Consider the following 27466-nt stretch of genomic DNA (forward strand, 5'->3'; position numbering starts at 1 on the left):
CTTTGGATTCTTTCTTCCTCTCCCTCTGCTTCTCCCCAACTATAATAAATAAATAAATAAATAAATAAATAAATAAATAAATAAAATCAATCTTTGGGGTGGGGGAGAGAGATACACCTGGGTGTCTCAGTGGGTTAAGCCTCTGACTCTTGATTTCTTAGGTCATAATCTCAGGGTCATGAGATGAAGCCAGAGTAGGCTCCATGCTCAGTGGGGAATCTGCCAGAGATTCTCTGTCTCTTTCTCCTTCTGTCCTATTCTCTCTGCCTCTCAAAATAAATAAATAAAATCTTAAAAAAAAAAAGAAATTAATATTACTCCCAGAACTATCTCTACCCATTCTTACACTCAAAGAAAGAGTCATTAGACTAAAATGTTTCCAGAAATTTTGGACTACCAGAAGGAAGTCACTAGCTTCTGAAGCCATTGTTGCTATGAAAATGAAAGCTGGTCAGTTTTATTGTAGTAACCACTTGAGTTGCTAGTATTTGCTTATTTAAGATACATGGAGAGTAAATTTTAAAAAGAAATAAGTGGTTTGTTTTGGCAATGGTCAGAAAAAGTCTATGTTTTCATTTTTTTGTAGCTGTACACTAAAATTTTTCAGGGTTGAGTCTCCAAGTCTAATCAAGTACTGTTTTGATGCTCTACCAGGTGAAGTCCTGCCATGTTCATGGAATCAATTCTGTTACATACTTTTAGTATTCCACAAGGATTTAATTTCTTTTTTCTTGTTTATTGTAGTGAGACTCTATACAACCTCATTTCACATATCAGAGAAAGCATTCACAGGGTAAGTAGAGCTACATGTCAAAGAATTAGAACATTTTACGTTTTAAGAAGTTTACTAATTACATTGACCTTAATTCATATAGGATTGTAGTATTTTAACTACCTTTTTAAAAATCACTTAATGACGATACTCCAAGTTAGTAAAATAAGGCAATGGTCTGTGAATTCATTCTTAATTTGGGGTTGCTTAGTTGCAGACATCTGTGGAAAAGTCTGAGGAACATCTCAGCTCAAGAAGCCAATCTATTTTGGATGGTTTGGAGACTCTGGCCAAGACCTGTGAGTATCTTGTATTTGAGGTTATCAGCAGAGGGCACTAGAGAGCAGTGAACTGAACTTTTTGACCCTACCCATGTTTCCTGTCAGGGGTGAGGTTCTGTAGTGTGGCAGATGAGATGATGGGTACATTAGGTTAGCCCTGAAGAGATGTGGATCACGCTCAGCTGGGTAGTGGGGCCCACCTAGATGTTGGGAATGTTCCTGGTCCCTAGATGCCCTCTGTGAAGCATTAATCCTCCACCAGTAATCCCGCTGCCTCGGTAGCTCTGCCAGATTTCTCATCTCACTGCCTCAAGTGAATCAGCAGCATCCCTGAGTCCCTAACGAGTTGCTAGCTGTGCTGTCTATAAAGACATTTTTCCCTTAGGACTTAGAAATAAAGACTGCTCCCTTAGGAGTTAGAAATACTCCAGTCACCTCATCTTCTTCTTGCTTGCCTTGGTTTCAATGAGAGCTGTTTTGTAGTGAATCACAACATCTTTCTCCATTCCAGTTAGTGGTCTGTAAAGTCTCCTGTTCTACCAATTAGTGATTTATGTTTAGATAAAACTATGGGCCTGGCTCTTATGAAATAGAAGAGTCATAACACTGCTGCTCTTGGGGGCAGACACCTCTGTAGGACCAGCAGCTTCTCAACTAAATAGCAAGATGATGACGGCATCTGCACTTGTTTGGATTTGTCTGTGTGTTTATTTTTTTATTTTAAACAAATTGAAGTCAACTTATTTAAATGCCTTGGAATGGATTGCTCATGATTTACAAAAATTAATGCCTTTTTGTGGTTTAGAAATTAATCTCCATCTGTCTGCCAAAAAACACTGTACTGTCTGCTGGCTTCCAACCTGGGTATCCCACACACAGGGCAACTGTGCGTCTGTTTGGAAACCCGTTCTGGAAGCCTGGGACTGTTGCCCTCACAAGAAGTAGCAAGACAAAGAGCAGAAGCATATCAGGAGTGCTTCCTTTGTATAGCATGATGGAATAACTCATTCGTAAGTGCCTGAGGAAAGCACTCCTTTTGCTTTCTACATTTGAAACTAGGTGAAGTACAAAAAGGAGGATTGCAGGCAGCGACGGTATGACATTCTTAGCTCAGATCAGGGAATGAAAGTGCCCAATCTCCCGGTACAAGATCAAGGTAGAGGGAGGACTAAAACCGGGTCTGGGTTATAGTAGGCAGAGGGACCCTGATCCTTCATCCTGATGGTTCCTTTTTAGAGGATAAGACTCAGGACAAAGAGCCACATTGATAGGGCAAACAGTAACAGACACTGTGGCATGATATTATTTACAAAGCCGATAATTTTTTTAAAAGATTTTATGTAGGTATGTATTTAAAGATTTTGAACAGGGGAATGGACAGAGAGAGAGGGAGAGAGCAAATCTCCAGCAGACTCCACACTCAGCATGGAGCCCGAGTTGGGATCAATCAGGTCTCGATCCCAAGACCCTGAGATCATGACCTGAGCTGAAATCAAGAGTCAGATGCTTAACCAACAGCTACCCAGGTAATCCTAGAAAGCCTGATCATTCTTGAAAATGGCACAAGTATCCTGTTCAGTCATTCCTTTTCTTGACAAGTAGTGATCAGGATCAGGAAGTTAGTCATTGAAAAAGGAACCAGACAAATCCTCTATCATCATAGGGTATGGCCCAGTCTAGCTGTCCTGAAGAACTGAATCTGCCAGTCAGTACAGTCTGCAGCCTTCAGTATGCGCTCACTGTGGCTCACAAGGGAAAGGGAAAGATATTGTGCGAAAGTGCTCTTGTGTTAATAATGTAATGGGTCCTTTCACAGAATGCGGTCATGAAAACTTTCCCCAGTCACAGTCTGTCTGTTCAACCAGAGGGATCCCTCAAAGTCGTCTAATCTAACTCCTCTTGTCCTTCAGGTGAGGACTAAGGACCAGAGTAATAGAGAATGAATTACCAAGGCCATTCGCACGCTACTTTAATTTAGGTTTTGGTGGGCTAATTAGTAAAGAGCACTACTACCTAATAGGTATCAGTTCTATTGAAAAATAAGATCATTAGGAAAATAAAAAGGAGTGCTATTGAAAATCAGAAAATGGGGGCTCCTGGGTGGCTCAGTCGGTTAAGCATCCAACTCTTGATCTCAGGGTTGTGAGTTCAAGCCCATGTTAAAATAATAAAAAAGAAAGAAAATCAGAAAATGTCTTCTTTGGAAAACAAATAACTCTATACATAAAAATAAATTCCATATAGGGGCTCATGGTGGCTCAGTGGGTTAAAGCCTCTGCCTTCAGCTCAGGTCATGATCCTAGGCTCCAGGGGCCGAGCCCCACATCAGGCTCTCTGCTCACCGGAGAGCCTGCTTCCCCCCCTCTCTCTCTGCCTGCCTTTCTGTCTACTTGTGATCTCTGTCTGTCAAACAAATAAATAAAATCTTTAAAAATAAATAAATAATTAAATAAATTCCATATGAATCAATATAATAAGTGTAATAATAAATCATAAAAAGAACTATAAGAAAAATGGGCAACGTTTTTAATAATTTTGGAGTGGAGAAATGCCTTTCTAAGCAAGGCACATATAATCATTAAGAAGAATGAGGTCAGGGGCGCCTGGATGGCTCAGTGGGTTAAAGCCTCTGCCTTCAGCTCAGGTCATGATCCCAGTGTCCTGGGATCGAGCCCCGCACTGGGCTCGCTGCTCAGTGGGGAGCCTGCTTCCTCCTCTCTCTCTGCCTGCCTCTCTGCCTACTTGTGATCTATCAAATAAATAAATAAAATCTTGAAAAAAAAAAAAAAAGAAGAATGAGGTCTATCTTTATGAACCATGTTGAAATGGAAATAGCTATTCATCATTAAATAGTAACAGCAAGGTGCTGCTTATGTGCACATAATTTACTCCAGGACGCTTCTTGTGGAGGACTGTGACCAGTTAGTGAAAATTGGGAAGGCTTTCCTAAAAAAATGGGAGACTCAACAATCTCTTATACATGGAGGCTTCCAGACCTTTCCACAGGCTGTCATCAGCATGGCAGGGAGAGCAAAACTACAGAGTACGTAAATAGAAATGAATAAAAAATTCATCTCCAAAGAAAACAGAGATACAGTCCAGAATATGGAAATGGATTTTAAATGGCATTTTTATAAAACAAGCTAAAAATACCTGGTGTTTATGGCCAAAGCAGAAATGAAATGAGTCCCTTTCTACAAAACACCATACATATACATACATATACATACACACGCACACGATCTATAATCTGTCAGTGCAAAGTTCCAGAAACTGCTCATAATGTTAAATTCCAGAAAGTGGAATCAAGGTCTGCATAGGAGAGAATCAGTCAATTTTTCATTGCATACGTTTTTATACTGTTATAGGTTTGAGCTATTTTCTTAAGCTTTTTAAAAGGAAAAAGAATAAACTTTGAAAGTAATGAGCTTGATACAAAAGCTCCTGTGAGAAAAAGAAGATCTCAAACATACATTTCCCAGGGGCCAAGGAAAGAATATACGGGGCCACAGATAGATGCTTTTTGAGTACTGAATCTGGAATTGAACAATTTTCTTGCCTTCCCCATTCTCTGCTTTTGTGGTTGGTAATGTTCACTGTTGCTAAGAAACATTGCTATTTAGGAATTCATCTAGGATAGGATAATTACATTTGCTTTCTACTACAAATATCTACAAGGATGTCTGGAAAAATATTTGACTAATTGAGTTTAGGAATAGGAATCCAGTATTTGAAACATAAGTAAACAGCCTTTTTCTAATTGGTTGACATATGGAATTTAACTTTGTATTGAGTAATAGAAAATTTGCTTTCTAAAAACTTCTTTTTTTACTGTGGTAAAATATACATAACACAAAATTTATCATTTCTTACTGCTATTTTGCAAGACTACACTGACTTGCCTATTTCAGTCATAACAAGCTCTTTCACTTTGCACTTGCTGTTTTCTCTTATCTGAGTAACCTTTCCCTAATCTTTGCAGGGCTAGCTCCTTTCAGTCCTTCTGGTTTCACTTAAATGTCTCCATCTCTGATGACCTTATCCGAAATAAGTGTCCCCTACTCTGTTATTTTTGTGATAACCCTTATCATAGCATTTATTACATCTTTCACTTATTTATGTATATATTTACTTTTTATTTTTATTTTTTCCTTTTCAAAACTGCAAAAATTCATGTATGTGGTAGACAGTTTTGTTCAAGATCGTTTCCATGTTCCTAGCACAGTATCTGATAATAATTTTCAGATGAAACTATAAATATCCAAATAATACATTCAAACACATCATGAATTCTTTCTGTTTTATTTTCTCATTAGAGATGTTCTGCCTGGAGCTCAGTCTTCCAGCTCCAAACTGGGCAGGTTACTCCTGAGGTCCCAATCCTAGGACTTGGCCTCACCATCATTCTAAGGATCCTCTTTCTTTCATCCTCAGTCTTGGATCCCTTTGTTTCCTGGACTTTGGTTTACACTTGTGTTTGGTGATACACATCTTTCAGTAGCTTTCTGAGAAAAAGTATATGGGAGGGAACTTTCTTATACACGCGTGTTTGAAAATGTCTTCTATCTCCACATGGGTGTAGAATCCTAGGGAAAATGCTTTGTCCTCAGAATTTCTAAGGCATAGCTCCATTGTCTTCTATTTTTAATTTGCTTATTGAGATGTTTGATGCCATTTTGCTTCTTGATTCTTTATGTTATCTGGGTACCCCCTACTATCCCTTATAGGCATATTTTTTTGAGCCTCCTGTTTTCCCTTGATATTTTGAGAACCAACTGGAAAAGTGCCATAGACCATATAATTTAGTAACATAGCAGAAATTAACAAAAAAATGAAATGAGAAAAAAAGATGCCATTTATAAATCCAACACAGAAGATAAACTACCCAGGAATAACTTAACAAGGACATGCAACTCACCCTTTTTTTTTTTTTAATGGCTTCTGGGTTTTCTATCTTGCTTGGAAAGGCCTTCTCCTGCAAAGTTACAGTTTACCCCATGTTTCCTTCTTCTACCTTATGATTTACTTAATTATACGAAAATTGTTAATCTATGTAGAACTTATGTTAATGTAAGAAATCTGAAATGTAAGTCTCCTTTTAGAAGGGGATTATGTTTTATTTTAAAGAGAAACTCTGAATAAATCACTTAAGCTTCATTAGATAGCGTGTGTTAAATTCCTGCCCTTGGACTGACAAGAGAAGACAAAAGAGACAGAATAGTTGGAACATGGGGAACTAACCAAAGCAACTATCAGATTGAGGCAAGTTTTCAAATAAGACTAAATTTGAGAAGGGGTTTGGTTTTTTGGTTTTGTTTTGTTTTGTTTTTTTACTTTTTGTGTTTGCCCCCCCCCAAATATTTTATTTATTTGTCAAAGAGAGAGAGAGAGCACAAGCAGGAGGAGCACCAGACAGCGGGAGAAGCAGACTCCCCCTGAGCAAGAAGCCTGATGCAGGGCTCAGTCCCAGGACCCCAGGAGCATGACCTGAGCGAAAGACAGACGCTTAACCTACTGAGCCACCCAGGCATCCCATAAATTTGAGTTTGATATCCTGTCTTTCCAATCACCAGATGTCACTCTGATGTTCCTTCCATTTATTGCAAAGAGTTAAGCACTCTCTTGTTGCCAAATTTTTACCCACCTAAAATGAAAAAAAAAAAATTGTCAAGAATCTTAGAACACCCTTTAAATAATTATGAGAAGATCAAAGGAATATCTGGTGTGTTATTCTGATTATTTGTAATTTATACTTGTTACGCATTTAAAATGTATGTGAACTCACAATAGTTTATAGTGTATAGTAGATCTTCATCAAATATTTGTTGAATAAATGTAAGAGTGTCTTCACATGACCTGCCGCTTAGCAAGAGAGAGGCAACAATTGCAACACAATGCGTTACTCTGTGTGTGTGTGTGTGTGTGTGTGTGTGTGTGTGTGTGTGTGTGTGTGTAAAGTCTCCCTATGCCAAAGAGACAAATCAGTATCAGTCCTGAGTGGTTAGCATTCATGTCACCAAGTTCATTACTGCCCAAATGTAAATAGGGCATAAATAAGTGATGGGTGATAGGTGGTAAGTGATGGTAGAGCACACACATAGTGCCAACAGCAGAGAAAAGGAGCCCCCAAGCTAGCCAGGAAGTGCTGTTTTCCAAGGAGGTGACTGCTGAGAGCAGAGGGAAGAGCAGGAATGAACCGCACTGAGGGGCGCCTGGGTGGCTCAGTCGGTTAAGCATGTACCTTTGACTCAGGTCATGAACCTGGAGTCCCGGGATCAAGCCCTGTGTCAGGCTCCCTGCTCAGTGAGGAGTCTGCTTCTCCCTCTGCCCCTCCCCCTACCCATGCACTCTCTCTCACTCAAACAAACAAAACCTTAAAAAAAAAAAAAAAAGAGTTAGTTGCACTAAAGTGGTGATTGAGGGGAATGGGTAGAGTCGAGAAGGAATAGAAGCATAAGTACTCCAAGGGAACAGCATGCACAAGGCCAACGGTGAGAGAGAGACTGCGTAGGAAACAGACCTCAGCGATGTGGCGGTGGACGGAGAGGGTAAGGGAAGTGAGCCTGGGTCTTCATGGCCAGTTTAAAGGTTTGGACTTCTGGGGTGCCTGGGTTGCCTGGGTGTCTGGGTGCCTAGATGGTTGGACATCTGCCTTCAGGTCATGGTCTCCTGGTCCTGGGATGGAGCCCCATGTCGGGCTCCCCGGTTGGCAGGGAGTTTTTCTCCCTCTGCCTCTCACCCTGCTTGTGCTCTCTCTGTCTCTTGTGTGTGTGTCTCTCTCTCACATGAATAAATAAAATCTTTTAGAAAAATAGAGATTCAGACTTCATCCAGTGGCCAGTGGGGTGCTCTTGAAAGTTTCAGTATAGGTTTCAGAGGAGGCATGATCATATCTACGTGCTGAAGAGGTCACTTCTGATGACAGGACCAAAAAGGTAGGCCAAGGAGGAGGTTGGTGCTGTCATCTGGGCAACAGGTTTCAGAGTCCCCAGGAGGAGCTGAGCTTGGGTCTGCCTTGGTCAGAATGTTCTCAGGGAAGAAGGGAAGAAGAGACAGTAGAAGAACCACCCTACTCTGGCTTCCTCTCCTCACCAAGGCTGATCTGGCTGGAGAGGCCTGGGCACTAGCAGAGCAGGCTCAGGTCGAGCATGCCAGATTCCAGCTCCTCCCTTTTTGCTATTGTGGGCTGGGCCGGGTCGGGCATGCCATAGTCTTCATGGAGTGATTGTCATTTTTCTGTGTTTAGTGCAAGAGACCGTGCGGGCCCAGAGTGATCTGGTGTTGGAAACGGTGCATGACAAAGGCAACATGGAGCAGGTCATCTTTGAGATACAGAAAAGATTTGAAGCTGTAAGTGTGGATCCCAACCTCTTTCCTCAACTATATTTTTAGCTTTGTCACTAAGAGCCAGAGGGACTCCTTTAAAGTCGCATTTTTTTTTTTGCCCAGCCACGAGCAGAAGCCAAATAGGTCCCTTGGTAATGGGCCAGGGTAGGGGCATTTCCATCTCTTAAGATTCTCTGGCATGATGGGGACCCAAGAGGCCCTGCTCCAGAATGTTGCCATGCTTCTTCTGGAAAGCACCCAGCCAGGGACAAGCTTTGGTTCTGCTAGCACATCCTTTGGTTGGTTCCACGTTTCATTGTGCATTCTGAGTTGCAGTGCCTATAGCTCTTTTCTCACTCTCTTTCCCTAGAGACAAGCAGAGTTTATAGAAATGAGATCCGACCTGAAGCACCTTGAAGCTTTAGTGGCCCAGCAGAGTAAGGACTTCCAGCAGCTGTGTGAGCAGCTAGGCCAGCTAAATGTGGCCAGTGTCCTGGCAGAGCTGAAGAGATTGATTTCAGACCCTCGGGTAGCCGGGCATGTGAAAGACAGCACTTCCCAGACCTCACCACCTCTGGCCCAGAGCCTCCATTTCACCAGGCAGGGCAGGTACGCTTCTGAGGAGGCAGGTCTGTGGCCGGCGCAGGCCCCCCCTGCTGTACGGACTCGGAGTATGGGCTCCCTGGAGCCTGGAGAGTTTGGTGTCTGTGGTGAGAGAGCAGAAAGCGGCGCTCTTCAAGAAGAGGCTATGCGGCAGGCAGCTGGAACCAGCAGAAGAAACAGGCGAGTCAAGGACAGGGCTGTGCAGACCAACCGCAGGAACTGGACCGGTCCTAAAACCAGCTCTGAGAACCATGGCGCCGGCTCCCCAGGCCCCCAAGTTCCTGGTGGTAAGGACTGGGTTTCTCAGGGAGCCTCAAGGCTTCTACCCCTGGACTCAAACAAATTTGCAGCCAGCATTAAGAACACCTGCCCAAAATGTCAAGCTGAAGGTGTGTCTCCATGTGATCCTCGTGAACAGAGGCTGGTGACTGCACAGAAAAGCAGACCTGTGGAAAGAGGGAGGAAAGGCAAAAAGCAGGCGCCCAGGAAGTCCCAGAGAGGCAGGCTCCGAGCCAGGAAGCAAGAACAAGCCCCTAGCAAAACCTGTGCTGTCATTCCTAAATACCCTCAGCCGCCAGTTTCTGGCCCACAAAGCCCCCCGCTGGAGCAGCAGAAACCCCGTGCTCAACCCCTGCATCTGTGGGGCCCCAACAGCCGCACAAAGCCAGTCAGCGCTATTCTGGGAGGAAGAGTCATGCGCAGTAAGGCAGTGAGGGCAGCGCAAGGAGACCTCTTAGAACTCAGTGGGCTTTCTTCCCAAGACAACAGCCTGCTTGCGACCAGTTCCCAGGGGGACCACCAGATGAGCTGGTTCAGCGACCTCAACCTCAGAAGTTCAGACCCCCCTGTGTGCAAGGAGCCAGGGAAGAGTATGCTCTATGATCTGGGTTTTGATAGCAGTGATGATGGCTTCTGACCCGCCCACAAAATTCTTCAGCTGGTAGTTGATGGGTGGCAGCTGGAAAGACACACGATCCCACACTGAGGCCCGCGAACAGCAGGAAGTCCCTGCCGGCGGCAGCGCGCAGGCTCAGAGGCCCTGCTGGGGTCAGTGCAGGGTGGGTGCGGGGCTGGCGGAGCAGATCTGGGCTGCTGGGTTCCCGGTGCTGCCCGTGACAGGCGTGAGAGCTGCGTGTGTCCTTATTTATTGGAGGGAAGTGTGTGAGGACGGTGGTGCGGAGCTGGGCCAGCAGCCCGGTTGCAGGGAATCAGGAGCGGCGTGTGGTTTCGGTGAAACAGGAGGGCTAGCGAGTGGCAGCAGTGCTCCCACAGAACCGTTGTGTGTGGCAGCACGACTCCCCAACACAACATTTTTGGTCTTCACAGTATTTCCTGCATATAATCAATACTTTTCCAGGCCTCAGGTTTTTTTGTTGTTATTTTTATCCAGTTTTACTGTCAGAGTGCTTGCATTTTTTGATCAGTGGATGTATTACTACAGAACACACTAAATCTGTCCTCTTGTGCACAGAGAAACAGAGACTGTTACGCTGCCAGTGGAAGAGAGGTGACCTGCACCCAACAAATGCCCAGAGGGGCGCTGTACACCAGCCACACAGTCCCAGTTTTCTTCTTGGCTTTTTCCCCCATCCTGTTTTCAGCCATTCTTCAAGCAAATGAGAGCATCTAAGGGTCCAGCAATATTTCTGGAGAGCATTGGGCTTATATGAGACTTTGGCTTTCTTATACAGAGAGTTTTGAATTTTTGTTATACATATATATTTCTTTTGTAATAAAAAATAAAACATATAAAACATGTAAAAGCATGGTTTTGGCGGGCATCTGGGTGGCTCCGTGGTTAAGCGTCAGACTCGGCGCAGGTTGTCCTCTCAGGTTCTGAGACTGAGCCCGGAATGTGGCTCGGCACTGAGCATGGAGCCTGCTCAAGCTCTCAGTCTCCCTCTGTGCCTCCCCCGACTCATGCTCTCTCTCTCAAAAACCCCACAAAAATCTAAAACACTTAAAAGCATATTTTTTTCATTAAGTTTATTGAAGGGATATCCCATCAACTTAATCAAATGGATAAGAGAGATACCATCTTTTTACCTGTAGGCTTTTCCCAAGATGACTTTGATAAATAACATCCTACTCAGACTGGTTTCTCTTCCTTTATTGTTTGAAAGTAAAAACCCTCACTGGATGGATTGGCTTCCAGAATCTGCTCATTTTCTTGTTTTAATACTCCTTAAATTCAGATTAATTAACATACAGTGTGTCATTAATTGCAGGGGTAGAGTTGAGTGACTCATCAGTTGCATATAACACCCAGCGCTCATCACATCATGTCCCTCCTTAATGCCCCTCACCCAGTCACCCCGTGCCCCAACCCTGTCCCCTCCAGCAACCCTGTTTGTTCCCTAGAGTTAAGAGTCTCTTATGGTTTGTCTCCAGCTCTGATTTTATTTTTCCTTTCCTTCCCCTATGTTCATCTGTTTTGTTTCTGAAATCCTACATATGAGTGAAAGGATATATTTGTCTTTCTCTGACTTACTGCGCTTAGTATAATACCCTCTAATTCCGTGTCGTTGCCCATTTTTAAGGCAGTAGTAAATGACTCTAGGGCCTCTGAGTGGACCATTATAGAAAGCAATGGTTCTTGATTTTTTTCTTATTTTGACATTCATTCTCAAGGGGGTGTGTCACACAAAAGTGAGTTTAATTTGCCTTCGACACCTTTGACAGGGATATCAGGCACCAGCCTAAGCTGCTCTTACTCTGGTTTCCAGACCGAGGACATCCTGTGGCCTGAAGCTGGGAGCTACAGGCAATGGCAGCAGCCCTTTCCAAGGCCAAGGGAGTAGCCTTGGACTCCCTCTCAGGCTGCCCAGCCTTTTCTCTCCCTGTGAGACTCACTGGATGTCTCTTTACCCTGCCCTCTGCCAGCCTCTACAGCCTTCCCTACTGGTTTCCTCTGTGCAAGGAAAGCATGGGAGGAAGGGGCCCAGCCCCGCCGTAGGTTCCTTCCAGCCCTTCTCAAACTTGACTACAGGTGGCTGCTGTGTGGTTAGCATAAGGCTTGTAGACCATAGGGGTTTGTATCTGGAAATCTTTTATTACTCTAAGTTGAAAAGTTTAATCATTTTGGGGTGCCTGGGTGGCTCAGTTAGTTAAGCAGCTGCCTTCAGCTTAGCAAGGAGCCTACTTCTCCCTCTCCCTCTTCCCCTCCCCCTGCTCGTGCTTTCTCTCTCTCTCTCGCAAATAAAATCTTTAAAAAATTAAAAAGAAAGAGAACAGTTTAATCGTTTTAATTCAAAGTTGAGAACCTGTCGAGAGAACGCCATTAATATTTATGACTGTGGCCTTCCCATTGAAGGGTCTGTCCAACTCTGAAATGCCAAAGGAGGACCCTCTGTTCTTTGATTCTGCTGTGAGTTACGAAATCCTGTATTTCTTCAGAAGTATTTCTTTTTGGAGTCAAAGATCAAGTGACTCAATGTTCTATGAGCTCGGTGTTTTTGTAGAAAGAGCAGTAAATTTATCTCCTAACAAGCCTGGGTTAATTAAAATTACACTGCCTGTCTCTGGTAATCATCAGGAAAGGATATTCTGTTTCTTATTTTATTCCTAAGACTTTTTTTTTTTTTTTTTAAACTGTGTTCCTGCCAGATTTGGTGAGCGTGACATAGCCCAGGCACATCCCCAAAGCACACAGCGTTTTTGGCTCTTTGGATGCTGAGAGAGATGTGGCTCCACGGTGGGGGGAGGGGGGATGTCGGGGGAGGTCTAGGGACCTAGAGCCCAGAGAGCCACCTAGGGCTGCCTCCCTTTGACAATGACCCCAGCCAACCACATCACCTAATTGTCTTGACATTCAAGTATCAATTTAAATGTCACCTACAGAGAGGTCTTTTGGTGACCTTTTCTGTAGAAGCTTGCCTTACTCACTGCCCATTGCCTTCCCTTGTAATTTTCTCCCACAGCCCCATCTCAAATGGTGTATTGATGTGCACACCTATGTTTTACCCGCCTTGCTGGGGGGGGGGGCTATAAACCTCGGAAGCAATAACAGCGTCTGCCTCACCCCTGCGGTACCCCCAGCATCCGGGAGAGTGTCTAACACGAGCAGACACTTGACAAATACTGAGAGCAGAGATTTCTTGCTCACCATTTGAACAGTTCCCTGCAGCCCTGTCCCAAAGTCAGCTCTCCAGCATCCCCTTGCAACCTCCCTTTTTAGCATTTTGTCTGAGAAGTTCCAAAGGGCTCCTGACGAGGGGTCTCCCTCAGTATGGCCTCTTCTCTCCCCGGCCAGATGCCAGCAACCCTTCTCCACCCAGAGTGCCCAGAATGTAGCCTTTCTGTACTCAAAAAAAGATAGTTGCTTCCTACAAGGGTTGAGCAGTTTTGAAAATTTTTTCATGCCAGGCCTTAGGCCAAAACCTTTCATCAAATCAGTCATTTTCCAGCTGGCCAAGCACAGAGAGTCCTTCCCCACTAAGGCTAGGATTCATTGTCAAGTAGATTTCCTAAGTAAAACTTTGTCTACTCTATAAATATTTATCTGGAGCATAAAATATTAACATTCTCCCACATACTCCGGGGAGAAAGCAGATTGCCAGAGCCTCAGACAGTCTTGCCATGAAAGCCTTTTCAGTAATTATCTGCAATCAGGTGCAGTGGCCTCTGTCGTCTGCATGCCTTCTTCACCGGTCGCTGCCATATTAAACGTCCTGGGGCCAGCTGGTGGAGATGGCACGCTGATACCCAGTGAGCCCCAACCTGGCCATTCAGGAAGAGGGAGCTTGGCCTGAATTAGGCCTCTTTTGCAAATCTCTTCCTCAATTTCTTTGATCACTAACAGCTCACAACCCCTCTAGTAGGAGGATGGTGTCGCTGCCCTACCAGCACATTCCTGGGTGCACAGGGGAAGGACACATGCCCCCAGGTTTTCTGTTCCCTTCTGCCGGGTCTCTGATCCCCTTGCGGTTTGCCCTGGGATAAGAAGTGGGGGTCCAAGGAGTCAGAACAGGTGGGCCAGGAGGTAGCTCTCCTAGTCCCCCAGTGAGAGGGAGCAGGAGGCAGAGGGAGGGGAGCCTGGAGACCCAGAGATGAGAAGGCAGGCCCCAGTGCCTGGCTGAGCCGGCTGGAGCCACACAGAAACAGAGGCTTACTAACCGGAAGTGCCCCCAGAGCTCACCTGGCAAGATTTCAGACTTTAGCCCCATGTGGCTAGATAGCCATGTCCAGGAATGTGGAGGACGTGGCAATAGGGACGAAGCTGAAGCCAGGGTCAACATTTCCAGCCCATGGCCATCCCTAAATTCTCCTTTTGAAAGAACTGTTCCTCGGCTCCCAGGCCTTAGCTGCGGCTCTCTGCTCCTTGCTGACCTTCACGCAACCATTGGCTCGTCTCTCCATTTTCCTACCCCTTCTTCCTCAGCCGTCCTTGCCTGCCCACCCCCCCCAGCAGGTCCTAGGAGCTTCTAGGAGCGGACCAGCTCCCACCTTACAAAGTCTTACTAGTCTGCTTATAGAGCTGCTTTCTAGTGGCTTGGGCAGGGACACTGGTGGGATGTAGCCAGGGGTCCTGGAGACCTCTTACAGGGCTAGATGGGCCCCACTTCTCACGTGCCTTGTGCTGTGGCTTAAATTTGCAGTTTGTGACTAGCAGGTTCCAAAGCTCCTATTTATTCTTGAGGTTGCCTTGTTTCTATTTTGAGTCTGCTAATCCAAATCACAGTTTGGTGTTTCCACGGAAACAATTCAGTGATTGTTTGGTTTGCCAAGATGAGCTGCGGGGGAGAGAACCAAATGACGTAAAACATTTTTAGTTTCTCAAATATGACTATCATTGTCTCCCCGAGAAGCCTTTGGTCCCAGCCCCCTGAAAACCTGAGGAAGTTGTATTAAAATAAATGTTCTAGACTCCTGTTCCCCTTCTAGCTAAGTCCTTGGAGCCCCACTCCCCGAACACCCCCGCTGTACGTGCATGAGCACGCAGATGACAAAGGGAGGAAGGTCTCCTTGGGGCACCTCAGGGAGTCAGGGATATGGAGACAGGAGTGCATGTCGCCAGGGAAATGGCCATATGGCTCCCCCTGTTAGTCTGGGACTGGAGAGCCAGAGGCTCAAGGCTCACCTGCTTTAACTGAATAGCTGTGTTTCTACAGTGAAGAAAATCTCCTCATTCAAGGATCCCAGGACGAATTACCCCTCTGGTAAATCTGAATTTTTACATAAAGGCTTAGCTAAAATAGCAATATGTCTGTCTGTCCCACGAGGGAGAGCTTGATCCCTCCCCCATGCTGACCCTTGTTCTCAAGGACCATAGTCTCCTCTAATCCTTTCCTTTGTTTTTTTCAGTCTTCTGTGGTTAGGGCTAGGCCCCCCCGTTCCCAGCACCCACTCCCTGTGCAAAGACCCTGGGGGAGCAGGAATGGAATGCTGAGCAGCAGCTCCAAGAGACCTAGAGCTTCCAGTCCCTGGAGCCCGAATCCTTAAAATCAAGATCCTGTGAGTCCTCCCATTACAGGTCTGGCCTCCGCTCCAGCTTCTGGGGACTGTGAAAGTCAGTTCTGGGCAGTCAGCGGGTAGGGATACCCGTGGCTGGCTGGTGGAGATGAGGGCTTTAAGAAGCTGTGCATGTCCACGGCAGATAAATTAGAAAATATGGACAAGGGGGAAAAAAAGACAAACCCCCTCGTCCCTCCGTGACAATCTCCTGCACATGCTGTGCTCACACACATCTGTGCAAACTGGAGACCAAGTGCACTTTCAAAAAATAAATACGCTTGAAGTTTCAGAATAACTAGATTTACAGGAAGGTTGCAGTGACGGTTTGTATCCACCCTTCACCCAGCTTCCCCTTGTCTTACGTAACTGAGGCACGTTTTGTCAAAGCTGAGAAACATACATGAACTCTGGCCTTTGTTTAGACTTTGCTGGTTTTTCCATCATCTTCGTTCTGCTCCCGGATGCAATCCCGACTACCACGCAGAGAATCAGTGTGTCTCCTTAGTCTTCACTAGTCTGTGACGTGTTTGGAGTCTTTCCTTGTTCTTCATGACCTTGACAGTCTGGAGAGCCAGCCGGGCGTCCTGCAGGACATCCCAGCCTGGGTTTGTCAGCCGTTTAGCTTGTGATTAGACCGGGGACGTGGGCTTTGGGTGAGAAGCCAATGGAAGTGGAGGCTCCTTCTCCTTGCTCCCTATGGCCGGGGGTGGTGGTGGGGGTAGGGGTGGCATCCACATGACATCACTGGTGGTGTCCCCTTTATCACTTGCTTGGGTGCTGTCAGGCTTCTCGATAGAAATTTACGGATTTGGGGAGCCTGGGTGGCGCAGTTGGTTAAGTGTCTGCCTTCGGCTCAGGACCTGGGACCCAGCCCTGCACTGGGCTCCCTGCTGAGCGGGGAGCCTGTTTCTCCCGCTGCTGCTGCTCCCCCTGCTTGTGCAAGCTCCCGCTCTCTCTTTCTGCCACATAAATACAATCTTTAGGAAAAAAGAAATGTTTTTATTTTTCCCTTTGTTCCTAGGAAGTGAGTCACTGAGTGGAGTCCAGCGTCAAGGGGTGGTGAAGGGATACGGTGGGATTAGGCGGATTCAGCGCCACCTTCTCCCAGAGAGACTGTCCATATCAGCACTTACAATTCGGAACGCACTGTCACGAGCCCTGGCTTTCTCGGGGATCAGGTAGACATCTCTCCGCGCATAGACCGCCCTACACCTGAGCAGGGCCTCCCAGGATGCTCTGGGCCTTTCTCCTCATTTGCTCCTGTCCTTCCTGCTAAGGGACAAGAAACTCCACACCCCGCGGGGCGAGAGTGCTTACCGAGGGAGCCGCCCGCCCGCTGTGGGGACTGAGTGTAGGGTGGCTGGGTTGGAGCCTCTGGTTAATCTTGTCCCTCTCTGCCCCAGGCAGGGCAGTGGGGGTGGCTGTCCCGAGGCCCTTCCCATGGGGAGGCCCATCCCATGACGTGGCCACCCTGCTGGGAAGCGGGAGTGCAGTCTCTGCCGGAGAGTGGGAGTCACCAGACCTGGGTCCCTGGCTTTGCAGCCTGTCCTGTGCTTAGGTCTGTAGCCTAAAAGAAGGCACGGCAAGGAGGCCCCTTGGCCACGGGGCCTTCCTTCCCAGTTCTTTGGGTCTTACCAGTAGCCCCTGTGCCAGCCTCCTCACCCCATGCTGCCCATCTGAGCCCAGAAGGCAGGCGCTTCCCTGAGACTCTGCCTCCGGGAGGCATCAAAGCTTGCCTCCCTTCCTGATGATGCCCTTGTCCTTTCTTTCCAGGGGTATGGCTGGAGCCAGCCCCACTAGGCTTTTGCTGCCAGGCTTTTAGGCTTTCAGGCCTAGCTCCTTCTTTGTCCCTGCCCCTTCTGGCCCCAGTGTGGCTTCCAGGGTCTCCAGGCCCGGAGTGGGACGCGTGAGGCCTCAGGCATGAAGGTGGATGGGCAGGACCTGTGCTTACCTTTTTCTCCCACTACCCTGTGTTGGGGGCTCGGGTGTCCGACGTGGCGTGTGTGGTGGGGAGGCCTCGTGGGCATGTCCTGTCAGGTGGGGATCAGCCCCTCCAACACAACCATGAGGCCCCAGCAGTGGTCTTCAAGCTGAGCAGGGTTAGGGTTGGGGGTGCTGAGGGGACGTAGATCTGGACATGAGGAGGGTCTGGAGCCCAGGCAGAGAACAGATGGCCCGGCGCGCAAGGGGAGGAGCGCTGGGGGCCGCGGTCTGTGTGGGCTGGGCTGGCCTGGGCTGGTCCCAGGGGGTACACAAAGCCCAGCGTGGTTGTGGTCCCAGTACTTCTTCAGGGGCCCATGGAAAAGAACACCGGGAGACACAGCAGAGGCCACGACCAGCACCTGCCTTGGGTGCTGGCTGTATTAAATACCAATCAAAAACACAGTTTAGCTGTCAAGAAAAGTGGGAAAAAAATCAACAGTGAGAAACAATTCAAAACAACAGAATAAAAAAATTGGGCTTTCAGCTCAAAAAGGGACACAAGTGCAAGTTAAAGGGTGTGGCATTCTCCGATCCAGCCAGCCACGTGGCAGAGGCCCCCGGGACGCTGACCACTGCCCGAAGGGCAGCCTGCTCCTGGAAAGAACCAAAGCTCCAGGCAGCTGTCCTTACTCAACCTGGTACTTGAAAGAGCTCATCAAATTGTAGTCCTCCTCCAAGTCTAGCACAGTCTCCACGATATTGTGATCATCGAAAGCCTGCTTGAGGCTGCCGGGGTCGCTCTCCGGGCCCTTCTGAGGGCTCTCATCCACAAGCAAGGCCCAGGCCTCCTCCCTGAAGGGCGAATCTCCGCAGCGGCCACACACACGGTTCAGCTCGTTTTCAAATTCTAGTTTCCCAGCCAACTCTTCAATAGTTCGGATGCTCGTATGGTCTTAAAAATAAGAACATTCAGCATTACGATTCCAGTGAGACGTTTCAGGAGACGTTTCAGGCACCAGTGAAAACCCACAACGGGCAGCCCTCTCCGGGGACGTCAGGGCAGGCGGGCTGCCAAACTGAGCCCCAGATGCTAAGGTGGTCTTGGTGCCCACCCCTCTGGCTCTGCGTTTATTGAGCCCAACGACCTGCTGGTCCCCCAGCAAGGACGACTCAGACATGTCTGGGCTTGTCTTGGATCTTAGGGAACTCCCTGACCTGCAGGCATGGCAACACATCCTGTGAGAAAAATGGAGCCTTCAGCAAAATCAGACTGCTGCCCAGGGCTGGCGAGGAGTGTAGGGGGTGGTGAGCGGAGGCAGAGGACTCCGGCTCCTCTCTGCGGCTACCCCAGAGGAGACACCAGCCACTCGCCCAGTGGCTCGGTAGGTGTCTTGCTCCGTGGCCTCAGGGGAGCCTCTCCTCCCACCAGGCCTCCCTTCATCCATTAGAACCTGGCGGCCCTTCCAGAGCCAAGAGGTTCAGGCAGTGCCTTTCACTGGGGCTGTCTGTCCACTGAGCAGTGTGAGTCATTTGGAAAAAAAGAGCGAACAAAAAATACATAGTTCCCACACAGAATGTACAGATGTGTAGGAAAAAACCTCTGGCAAGATCTCCAGCACGGTTAACGTTGGCTTTCTCTGGGTGTTGGCATTACAGGGGAGACGTGAGTTTCTAACTTTCCTTCTAATCTTAGGGGACCACCCCCACACCCCCTCTTTGCCTACGTCCTGTCTCCAGATCTAAGCTCAACCACCAAGCCCTGGGGACGACTGTCCCTTATGCCCAGGGATTCACTGTAACCAGACGTTTATGAAATGACCTGATTCCTGTGCGACTCCACCGGCTATCAGCTGCATGAGGGCCCGGTGCAGAGAGCCTGCCGCGGGCAAAACAGAGGCACCACGTAGACGGATGAGAGCTGAGAGAGTGGTTTTGTTTTTTAAAGACACCTGCCGACTCAGGGGCCTGCGTGAAGGACCTGTCCTCCCAAGGAGGGGACAGGTGTGCCCTTTGTACTCACCGATCATATCAAGCAGATCTTTTGTGACCTCTTGGCTAGAATTGCTGAGTGGCATGTTTGAGTCAACCTTCAAATCTTTCTCCATATCTTTCCTGCAACCCCCAAGTAGAAAAAAAAGAAGAAAAGGTGGAGGGTTAGAGCCTCTTCAAAGAAAACCTTGTGGGGAACTCAGTGTTCATCTTAAAAACAAAAACATACTGGTAACTATGCTGTGATTACGGAGACGGTTGGAAACTGCTGAGTCAGTGATGTCGACTAATAATATCCTCGCGACTCACGAGCATCGCTGACAGCGCACTGGTGACAGCACCTTTGTGACGGTGCCGTTCTGCCTACAGACGCCCATATTCACATGTCAGAATGGAACCCACTCAATGGCTTCTTCCTTTGCTGCTTCCAGGGCAGCCAAGATGGCAGGACCCTGAAGTTGCAGCCCATAGGGTCATCCTTGCTCCAGCTCAAGGTGCCTAAAACCAGGCAGTTTAAACTTTACCGGGGAGAAGGGCACCTGGCGGGCTTAGTTAGAACAGCATGTGACTCTTGGTCTCAGGGTGGTGAGGGAGCCCCACGTTATAGACCTCATGTAAACAGAGAAACTTTGAAGCTATCAGGGAAAAAAAGGTCTAAGGGAGATCTTAACATGAGGTCTAAGACCTCATGAGGTGGGGAGCGGGGGTAGGTTAGGGAGGGGTGAACACCACGGAAGCAAGGATGAAAGCAGAAGTAGGGACCAGCCACCCACCTGGCCTCTCCCTAGCAGGGACACTGGAATGAAGATTTTCCTTTCTGCTGTATGAAAAACGAAGTGACTTAGAATCGGGATCTCTAACGTTCACTACCATTGTGGGACCCGCAGAGTGGTCTCTAGGAAGGGTCTGGCAGTCCTAGGGGCAGGCAGAAGCGGTGCTGCACTCAACTCAGGAACGTGCACATTTTCAGAAACGAGGGCCCCCGACGGTAACTTTTTACACTGTCAAGTTGGAATCACCTTAGGCTGTCTTTTCTCCAGTTCTCCCCGTCTCCCGCGGCTCTCCAGAACTGTCTTTCCGGTGCCAAAATGGAGGAATGCATCAATACGTTTTCCTTACTGGTCAGAGGTTTTCTTTTCGGGCATGAAGCCTGTGGCTTTGCATTCACTGGGGCATGGTTGGGCGCAAAGGCTGGGCTCTCGTTCTCAGGAGCGCAGGGGACTGGAAGGAAGGGAGCCGCGGAGGAGGAGCAGGCCGCCTGCGGGTGCCTCCTGCAGAGGAGCCGGTGCACGGGGAGGGGGAAGGAGAGCGGCGCGGCGTCCAGCTCCAGCCTCGGCCGGCCCGAGCACTCCTGGGAATGACTGACGCCTTCAAAAGCCCGGTCAATGGCCGCAGTCAGCTCCTTCCTGCATCTTCGCAGTTTTTCAGACATTTCCCCTAAAAGCGACCACGTCTTTATTATGTAACACATTGGAAATGCACATTGGAAGAGCAACACGAGAATAACGTTACAGACGAAGTCCCAAACCACCCCCAAAGAGCGCATCTCCCGGAGCTTGATCCACGCCACCGGCCAGACGGCAGAGGAACCCACACTCCGGGGGCCCTCCTGCCCAGGTGGCGGGTGTGGCCCGCGGATCTCCCAGAGGAGCCAGCGGTCGGACTGGAGCCCCAGGGACGCCCAGCCCCGCCTTCCCCGGCTCCGGGCCCGCCCGCCCCTGCCGCCCTGCCTGGCCCAGCCCAACCCAACCGCCTCTGCAACCCCTCTCCGCCCTCTCCAGCAGCCCGCAGCCCGCAGCCGGCCCTCGGGCGGAAGGTCCGCAGGCGTGTCCTCACCCGCCAGCGCGGCCACACCGCCACCGGGGCCAACGGTCGCCGCGCACGTCCCAGCCGGTCGCGTGCCCGAGAATGGCGTTCCCTGCTCCCCCCACCCCCGCCAAGGTTAAAGGTCAGACAAGAATGCCCGGACTGACCACCTCTTCTTAAAACCCACTCAGCGCAGCGGAAGCGAGGGCCCCCCCCACCCCCACCAGCGAGGGACGCGGCCGGATGCGGGGGCGGGGGGGGGTAGGGAAGGGGGGCGGGGGTAAGACCAACCAGAAACCGCTGGGGGAGGGGGGGCATAATTTCATTTCTTACCAAAGTCTGCGAGAAGGGAAAGGTTCCCATTCTCAAGCCAACGTGGAGAGAAACTGGATGGGCCACTGGACCCAGAAGTTTTGTGTACCAACTTTTTTAAAGTGATATCTAATAAACGCGCCACCCCGTCTCCAACCGTCTCAATTCATCAAGGATGGTGAGGGACAGAACAGAACTGCTAGGTTCCACACGAGATTGAGGGGCGGGAGACCCCAACACCAAATATCTTCATTTCATTACGGGGAAGAAAGCTGGAAATTCCAAGATGGCTCAAAGGGAAACAGAAATGGGCTTCAGGGACCAATTTTGAGGGAATTATAAACCCATGTCAGTGCACAGCAAGGGAGAAGGGGACAACATCAAGTGAACTGGAGGCTTGGTTTACTGTGGGCAGACTGCTGGGGTGACCAGGAACCAGCACCAGAATGAGAAATCCAGGAACTCAGGGCGGCCTGCAGTGGGTCTTCGTGGCCACCGCACTCAATGACAGTGTTCCTCTCGATTCTTTGGAATTCCTCGGCCTTACTCCACTGTGCACCCCCCTCCCGACCCCCCCACTTTCCAGCTCCACAGGTCTTACAGAAATTTCTCACCACCTGTATAAAAAGAAAAATAATTCAGCCTCTTGACATAACCCTTCTGAGCAAACAGGGTCTTTTTTTTTCTTCTGCTCATAAAAGCAGGGGATTTCCTCATCTGGTTTTTAGACGGAACACTAGTAGTCTTCAGAGTGTCAAAGATGTTCTCCTGGGGGATTACACTGGTGCTGAGGGGCAGCAGGGTCTCGGAGGCAGCATCAGTTGGTGTCCATGCTGCAAGCCTCGTCTTCCCCCGTGCCCTGCTGCGAGCTGCCTGGGCTTGTCCCTCCCTCGGAGGATCCAGGAAAACCAGCGACTGAAGGCGTCTTATAAAATTCATCATCTCGACGTTGGTAAAATAGCACATAAGCCGCTTTTGTCTAAAACACAAGAGGGGAAAAGTTCATTCACCGGTTGGAATGATCACCCATTCTCCCAGGTTTTCGCTCACTGTTCGAAACAGGGCTTTGTTCTCGGGGCTCTGCCATCTTGCCCTGTGCAACCGTGCACAGAGGCAACCAGGAAGGTGACCCTGCCCAGAGAGTGGGGAAGGGCCAGTGCCTGCGACCAAACCTGGAGAGTGAAGTTTCTCATTTAGCAAGGGTTCTGGAAAGAATGGCAGTCAACTCTTTTGTCTACCACTCCTAGCTTCCACTGTCACATCAAGATGGCCCGGGAGACCCTTCTCAGCTTTAATCCATCAGATAAGAGGGGGAATCCAGCACTAGAGCCTACTCACCACTATCTGATCCTCAGAAGCCAGGGACACGTTGCTATCATCAAAATAATACCATTTCCCGTTCAGTTTGTTCTTCGCATATGCAGTGTCTGCCAAGTCAACAAAGAAAATACCTCTAGCAATCACCAGAGAACTCATCTGGCTAGTTTATTAGGCTTGCACTAAACAACAATAAAACGCTAAAAAAATAAAACAAAGGCCCTGAAATTAAAAGTAATTTGCAGGTGACAACTAAAAGATAACTCCTCTTTTTTTGAAATCTGTTCTTCCTCAAAAAGGGTAAAAATGGGGACCCTGGCGGGCTCAGCCGGTTAAGCATCCGACTCTTGATTTCAGCTCAGGTCATGATCTCGTTGTGATTCTGAGCCCTCACTGGGTTCCATGGTGGGCGTGTAGCCTGCATAAGATCATCTCTCCCCCTCCCATAATCTCTCTCCCTCTTGCCCTGAAAAAAAAAAAAAAGGCGGGGTGGTGGTAAGAATGGAGCTGTCAGGGACCAAGGCTTTAAGCTGTAATTTTGCAAAACTAATCAAAAGAATAGAGAAATCCAATATCAATCTTCAGGATGGCTATAAGTAATCATCCAGAGCCAAGGGACCCACAAAGGAAGCTGACAGTTTAAGATTTTAGCAAAAATGGCTCTCAAAAAAACCGGTCAAGTCAAACTTCACTTGGTCCAGTAGATGGTTACTACTGCCTCTTCCTACCTCTGTATCCTCCAGGGTAATCCCGGTGAGGGACACCTGGGCGTTTGGCTTTGCAGAGCTGGGATGTGGACAAGACGCTTTAAATGTATCTTTCTCTGAAACCGTGAAAAGTCTGAGGCTGGGTAACAATTCCTCACAGTGGGCCTAGCATTCCCCACAGCAAACACTTTCTGTCTTGATTTTATACTATTCCCCAGCAAGATGTGTTTACAACAGTAATCCCAGCAGCAATGAGCAGTCCCTTCAAACTCTACGAAATGACGGACTCTAATGGAGAACTGGTTGCTTGTCTCCATCTGCTGCACTGACTATGGGCCAGCCCTTCATCCCTCACTGCACTGCCTACCCCAGGGTTGAAGAATGTAGGAGAAGGTGCCGAGGGCCTGTCCCTACAGTCCCTCTACCTCTGCCTCTCCCCACCGGCCACCTGCTCTCTCCCTCTCTTAAATAAATAAATCATTTAAAAAACAAAAACCGGGCGCCTGGGTGGCTCAGTGGGTTAAGCCGCTGCCTTCGGCTCAGGTCATGATCTCAGGGTCCTGGGATCGAGCCCCGCATCGGGTTCTCTGCTCCGCAGGGAGCCTGCTTCCTCCTCTCTCTCTCTCTGCCTGCCTCTCTGCCTACTTGTGATCTCTCTGTGTCAAATGAATAAATAAAATCTTTAAAAAAAAATAAAAATAAAAATAAAAAACAAAAACCTACACATTCCAGACATTCTGGAAGATAAGGTAAAGAGGAGAAAGTTTCCTTGCTTTCTGCTTTAGCATAGCTGTGATACTGGCTTCTGCAATGACACAAGTCTGAACATGTTCTGGGCAACTCCCCATGTTATCATTCATTTTCTTTTGCAATGGCTGCGCGCTCTTCCAACACATAGGTGGAGAGCAGTGCCAACTGCTGGGTCACTGATGCAGCTACTAATTTTTCACTACAATAGCTGAATCTTTGTGCTTCAAGCTTTTTCCCAATATCAAGTACTTTCCATAGCATAGATTCCCAGAGGCGGGACTATTGGATTCAAGAATATGAAGACCAGGGGTGCCTGGCTCCTCAGTCAGGGGAGCATGAGACCCCTGAGCTTGGGGTCATGAGTTCGAGCCCGTGTTGGGAGGAGAAAGTACTTAAAACTAAGATCTTAAAAAAAAAAAAAAAAAAAGAATATGAAGAGAAAGAGAGAGAGAATGAAGCAGTACCAGCAGCAGTTCAACAAAGCCTGACACCTTGACACTACAGACTTGAGGCCCTGTGTAAGGCGCTTAGGGCAGGGCCCGGCACACAGGAAAGGGCCAGTGAGACTGGCGGAGGGCACGTCAACACGTCAGAGGCAGCAACGCCAGTACTTACAGTGGCCAACCCCCATGGCTCCATAATGATTAGACACGGCAATGAGGTCGTACACATAAGGCCTCGCTGACAGGTCACACACAAACTCCGACATGTTCAGAGCTCTGAGCACAAAACACAAAAATGGTCTTTAATACATTAAACTCAGAGAGAGAAGCGGCAGTAACCCAGCAACCCCTTTAATGCAGGAGGCTGGAACACGGGAGCTGTCGAAGGCAAACCACGGCAGGAGCGGATGAAGAGGCCGTGGCAGCTGGGGCCCAAGCACTGGCTCGGGCTGAGCACTGGCCCGTGCAGCCTGCAGAGAAGCTGCCCGAGGAGCTCCGGCCCTGCACCCCGCAGTGAGGACGGGCTCTGGGCATGGACAAGAGGGCTACAGCCGCTACGCGGATCCTGGCTGGCAGGATCAAAATTACAGCTGGAGCCATAAAAACTTCAGCTAAATGCCAAAACAGGTCCCAGAACACTTTTTCCCCCAACATTTTATTTTGAAAAATTTTGAACATACAGAAAAGTTGAACACATTTTTAGACGAACGTCTACACTCTATCCATCTCTCTACCTCCACTCCCACCCCCCAGGAAGCATTTTAAAATCCGCACTTTGTGGACAAACTCTTACTTGGTGGACTTACTTTCCTGGGCCCATCACTCTGCGTCCTGGGACCTGGGGACACGAGTAGGCAGCCAGTCTCACTCTCTGCCCCAGGGACCGGACAGGTGGCTCTGCGCCCTTGCTGCTGCCCCCAGTCATCCAGGTTTCTGGAGCAGCAGCCCTGTGTGTCTGCACCATCCGGCTGAGCCCAGGCCCCCTGGACCCATGACAGACGGTAGGCCCAGATCGGTTAAGGGGATACCCTGAGCCTGGGAAGCGCTTCTGCCGAACAATCTTTTCCCCAGGGGTAGGAGGATGGGCGGGGGGAGGGAGGGGTCAGCCGAAGTCCATCTGCCTGCAGCCCAGCAACACACATCCTAATGCAGGAGAATCTCTGGTGACAGAACTCTCAGCCAGCCGGTGCCCTGGTCTCCTGCCGACTTTTTAATTTTCCGAAGCTCAGGGACCCACCTGACTGGGAATTCCACGACTGTGTCGAGCTTATCCCTCCAGTATCGGTTGTAGGAGAAACGCTTGAGGTGGACCACCAGGATCTTCGGCAAGGACCACAGGTCAAACTTCTTAGTGGCCTGCTGATGCTTCTTACAGGTGGGGCAGTACCTGCGGAGGAAAGAGAAACCTCCACTCAGCGGGGAGGCGGCGAGCCAGGGCCCCCAAGCACGGAGGCGCAGTCACAGTCCCACAACATCCTCTCCTGCCCTCCGCATGGCTGCTTGGAGAGGCGGGGTCTGCTCTAAACCAGCTTCTGAAACGGGGGTTGGGGGAGATGGCTTTCTCGGTCCGGAAAACAACTGGTACAGAAAGACTGCGGTAGAGGGTCAGTCATGTAAAGAAGTAACAAAAAGTGACATATCTCCCTGCCCCCATAAAAGGGTTTTTATGTACATAAATGGAGCCAGCAGATCTCAGTCTGGGCTGCACAGGTGTCCGCCCACAGACTGGGGGGCTGCGTACCAGGGGTCGTGCTCCCCAAGGGTCTCCATGGTGGTGAAGAGCTCGATGCAGTCTCTCAGGGCCACGGCGGTCTTCTTCTTCTTCTGAGGCTGCAGCATGCTCACGTGCTTCTCATAGGCCTGTGGGGGACAAAGTGCTGACTTCCGGTGGGGACATGAGTTCTTCCCAGGTAAAGCCACAGCCTCCCAAGCTCCCATGCCCAGGATATAATGTATTTTCTTGAGCCTCTGAACATATAATGACAAAATCTTTCAGTGCTTTCCATTATCAGTCTGACCCAGGGTTTGTTAAATCGCTGGGGAACCGGTGAGACTGACCCAAGTGCACAGCGAGGGCAGAACCCGGCTCTCCTCCCGACCAGGAGTCCCCAGTCCCCTACCTCAGACTCCTGCTCATCATAGTAAAGGCTCCGGGTCTCACTGTCCCAATCGATGGCCAGCGTGGATCGAGCTGTGGAGGAAGACCCAAATGTCACTCATTACTAACGGCCAGCACTCAGGGAAGGAGTGAGAAGAAAACACTCAGGGTGCGCCATCAACTCCTGCCCCCCACTCACCAGCCACAGCAAGACGATGCTCTGCCCTGAGCCAGCCCCCAACGTCCTTTGGCAAAGATTCCCTTAGTGCCACAGTAAGCTCCAGAAGCACTAACCATATACGATACCGAAGAGGATGAGGTCAAGATGAAGTGACAGCGACCAGATTTACCCTCCCGCCTTAACTCATGAGAAAACCTGACCCAACAGCAAAGACTGTTTTGAGGCGGGGTACGGGGCAGAGGAAGAGTTCGACTGATCCCCGAGAGAAGGAAAACAAAAAAGGTGCTGCCCCCAGGGCCCAGCCTACTGCCTGCAGTCACTGTCCAGGCCGCAGTGTGCAAGAGACGGGGAAGGAGATAGAATCCGCAATGCACTGACAAGAGGAGGAGGCCTCACAGAGAGGAGGGAGCTGCCGAGACAGGGAGAGAGAGACCTGAAAAGGCCTTAATAAAGCTGGTAAGAACACACATTTTTAAAGAGATCCAACAAAAAAGAAAGGGAGTAA

General features: G+C 48.9%; 3 protein-coding genes across 25 annotated transcripts in view; 1 reads left to right on the top strand and 2 right to left on the bottom strand.

Annotated features, from left to right (window-relative positions):
* The window catches only part of CCDC36 (coiled-coil domain containing 36), a 44641-nt gene extending 33907 nt beyond the window's left edge, over positions 1 to 10734 (top strand). For 18 of the 20 annotated variants that reach the window (XM_032319498.1, XM_032319569.1, XM_032319473.1 and 15 more), the window contains 4 exons: positions 745 to 793; positions 984 to 1071; positions 8300 to 8403; positions 8750 to 10191. In XM_032319498.1, the coding sequence (XP_032175389.1) occupies positions 745 to 793; positions 984 to 1071; positions 8300 to 8403; positions 8750 to 9898 (1390 nt within the window). In that variant the 3' untranslated portion in view covers positions 9899 to 10191. Of the gene's footprint in view, positions 1 to 744; positions 794 to 983; positions 1072 to 8299; positions 8404 to 8749; positions 10192 to 10453 lie in introns of those variants that run through there. The other 2 variants (XR_004280343.1, XM_032319515.1) reach the window with 2 other exon arrangements.
* Positions 10735 to 17762: 7028 nt separating this feature from the next.
* Positions 17763 to 21289, bottom strand: C1H3orf62 (chromosome 1 C3orf62 homolog; the record flags this gene model as incomplete). The annotated part of the gene is made up of 3 exons (XM_032319656.1): positions 17763 to 18310; positions 19379 to 19470; positions 20367 to 21289. Coding segments are annotated over 3 exons (1281 nt in total), but the record flags the coding sequence as incomplete, so codon positions are not given.
* Positions 21290 to 21681: 392 nt separating this feature from the next.
* The window catches only part of USP4 (ubiquitin specific peptidase 4), a 52268-nt gene continuing 46483 nt past the window's right edge, over positions 21682 to 27466 (bottom strand). For all 4 annotated transcript variants that reach the window (XM_032319602.1, XM_032319612.1, XM_032319622.1 and 1 more), the window contains 6 exons: positions 26803 to 26873; positions 26424 to 26542; positions 25920 to 26069; positions 24855 to 24958; positions 22804 to 22892; positions 21682 to 22444 (listed from right to left, as the gene is read on the bottom strand). In XM_032319602.1, coding sequence (XP_032175493.1) covers positions 22283 to 22444; positions 22804 to 22892; positions 24855 to 24958; positions 25920 to 26069; positions 26424 to 26542; positions 26803 to 26873 — 695 coding nt within the window. In that variant the 3' untranslated portion in view covers positions 21682 to 22282. The remainder of the gene's footprint in view (positions 22445 to 22803; positions 22893 to 24854; positions 24959 to 25919; positions 26070 to 26423; positions 26543 to 26802; positions 26874 to 27466) is intronic.

Source organism: Mustela erminea, chromosome 1 (assembly GCF_009829155.1).
Source record: "Mustela erminea isolate mMusErm1 chromosome 1, mMusErm1.Pri, whole genome shotgun sequence".
Lineage (NCBI taxonomy): Eukaryota > Metazoa > Chordata > Mammalia > Carnivora > Mustelidae > Mustela > Mustela erminea.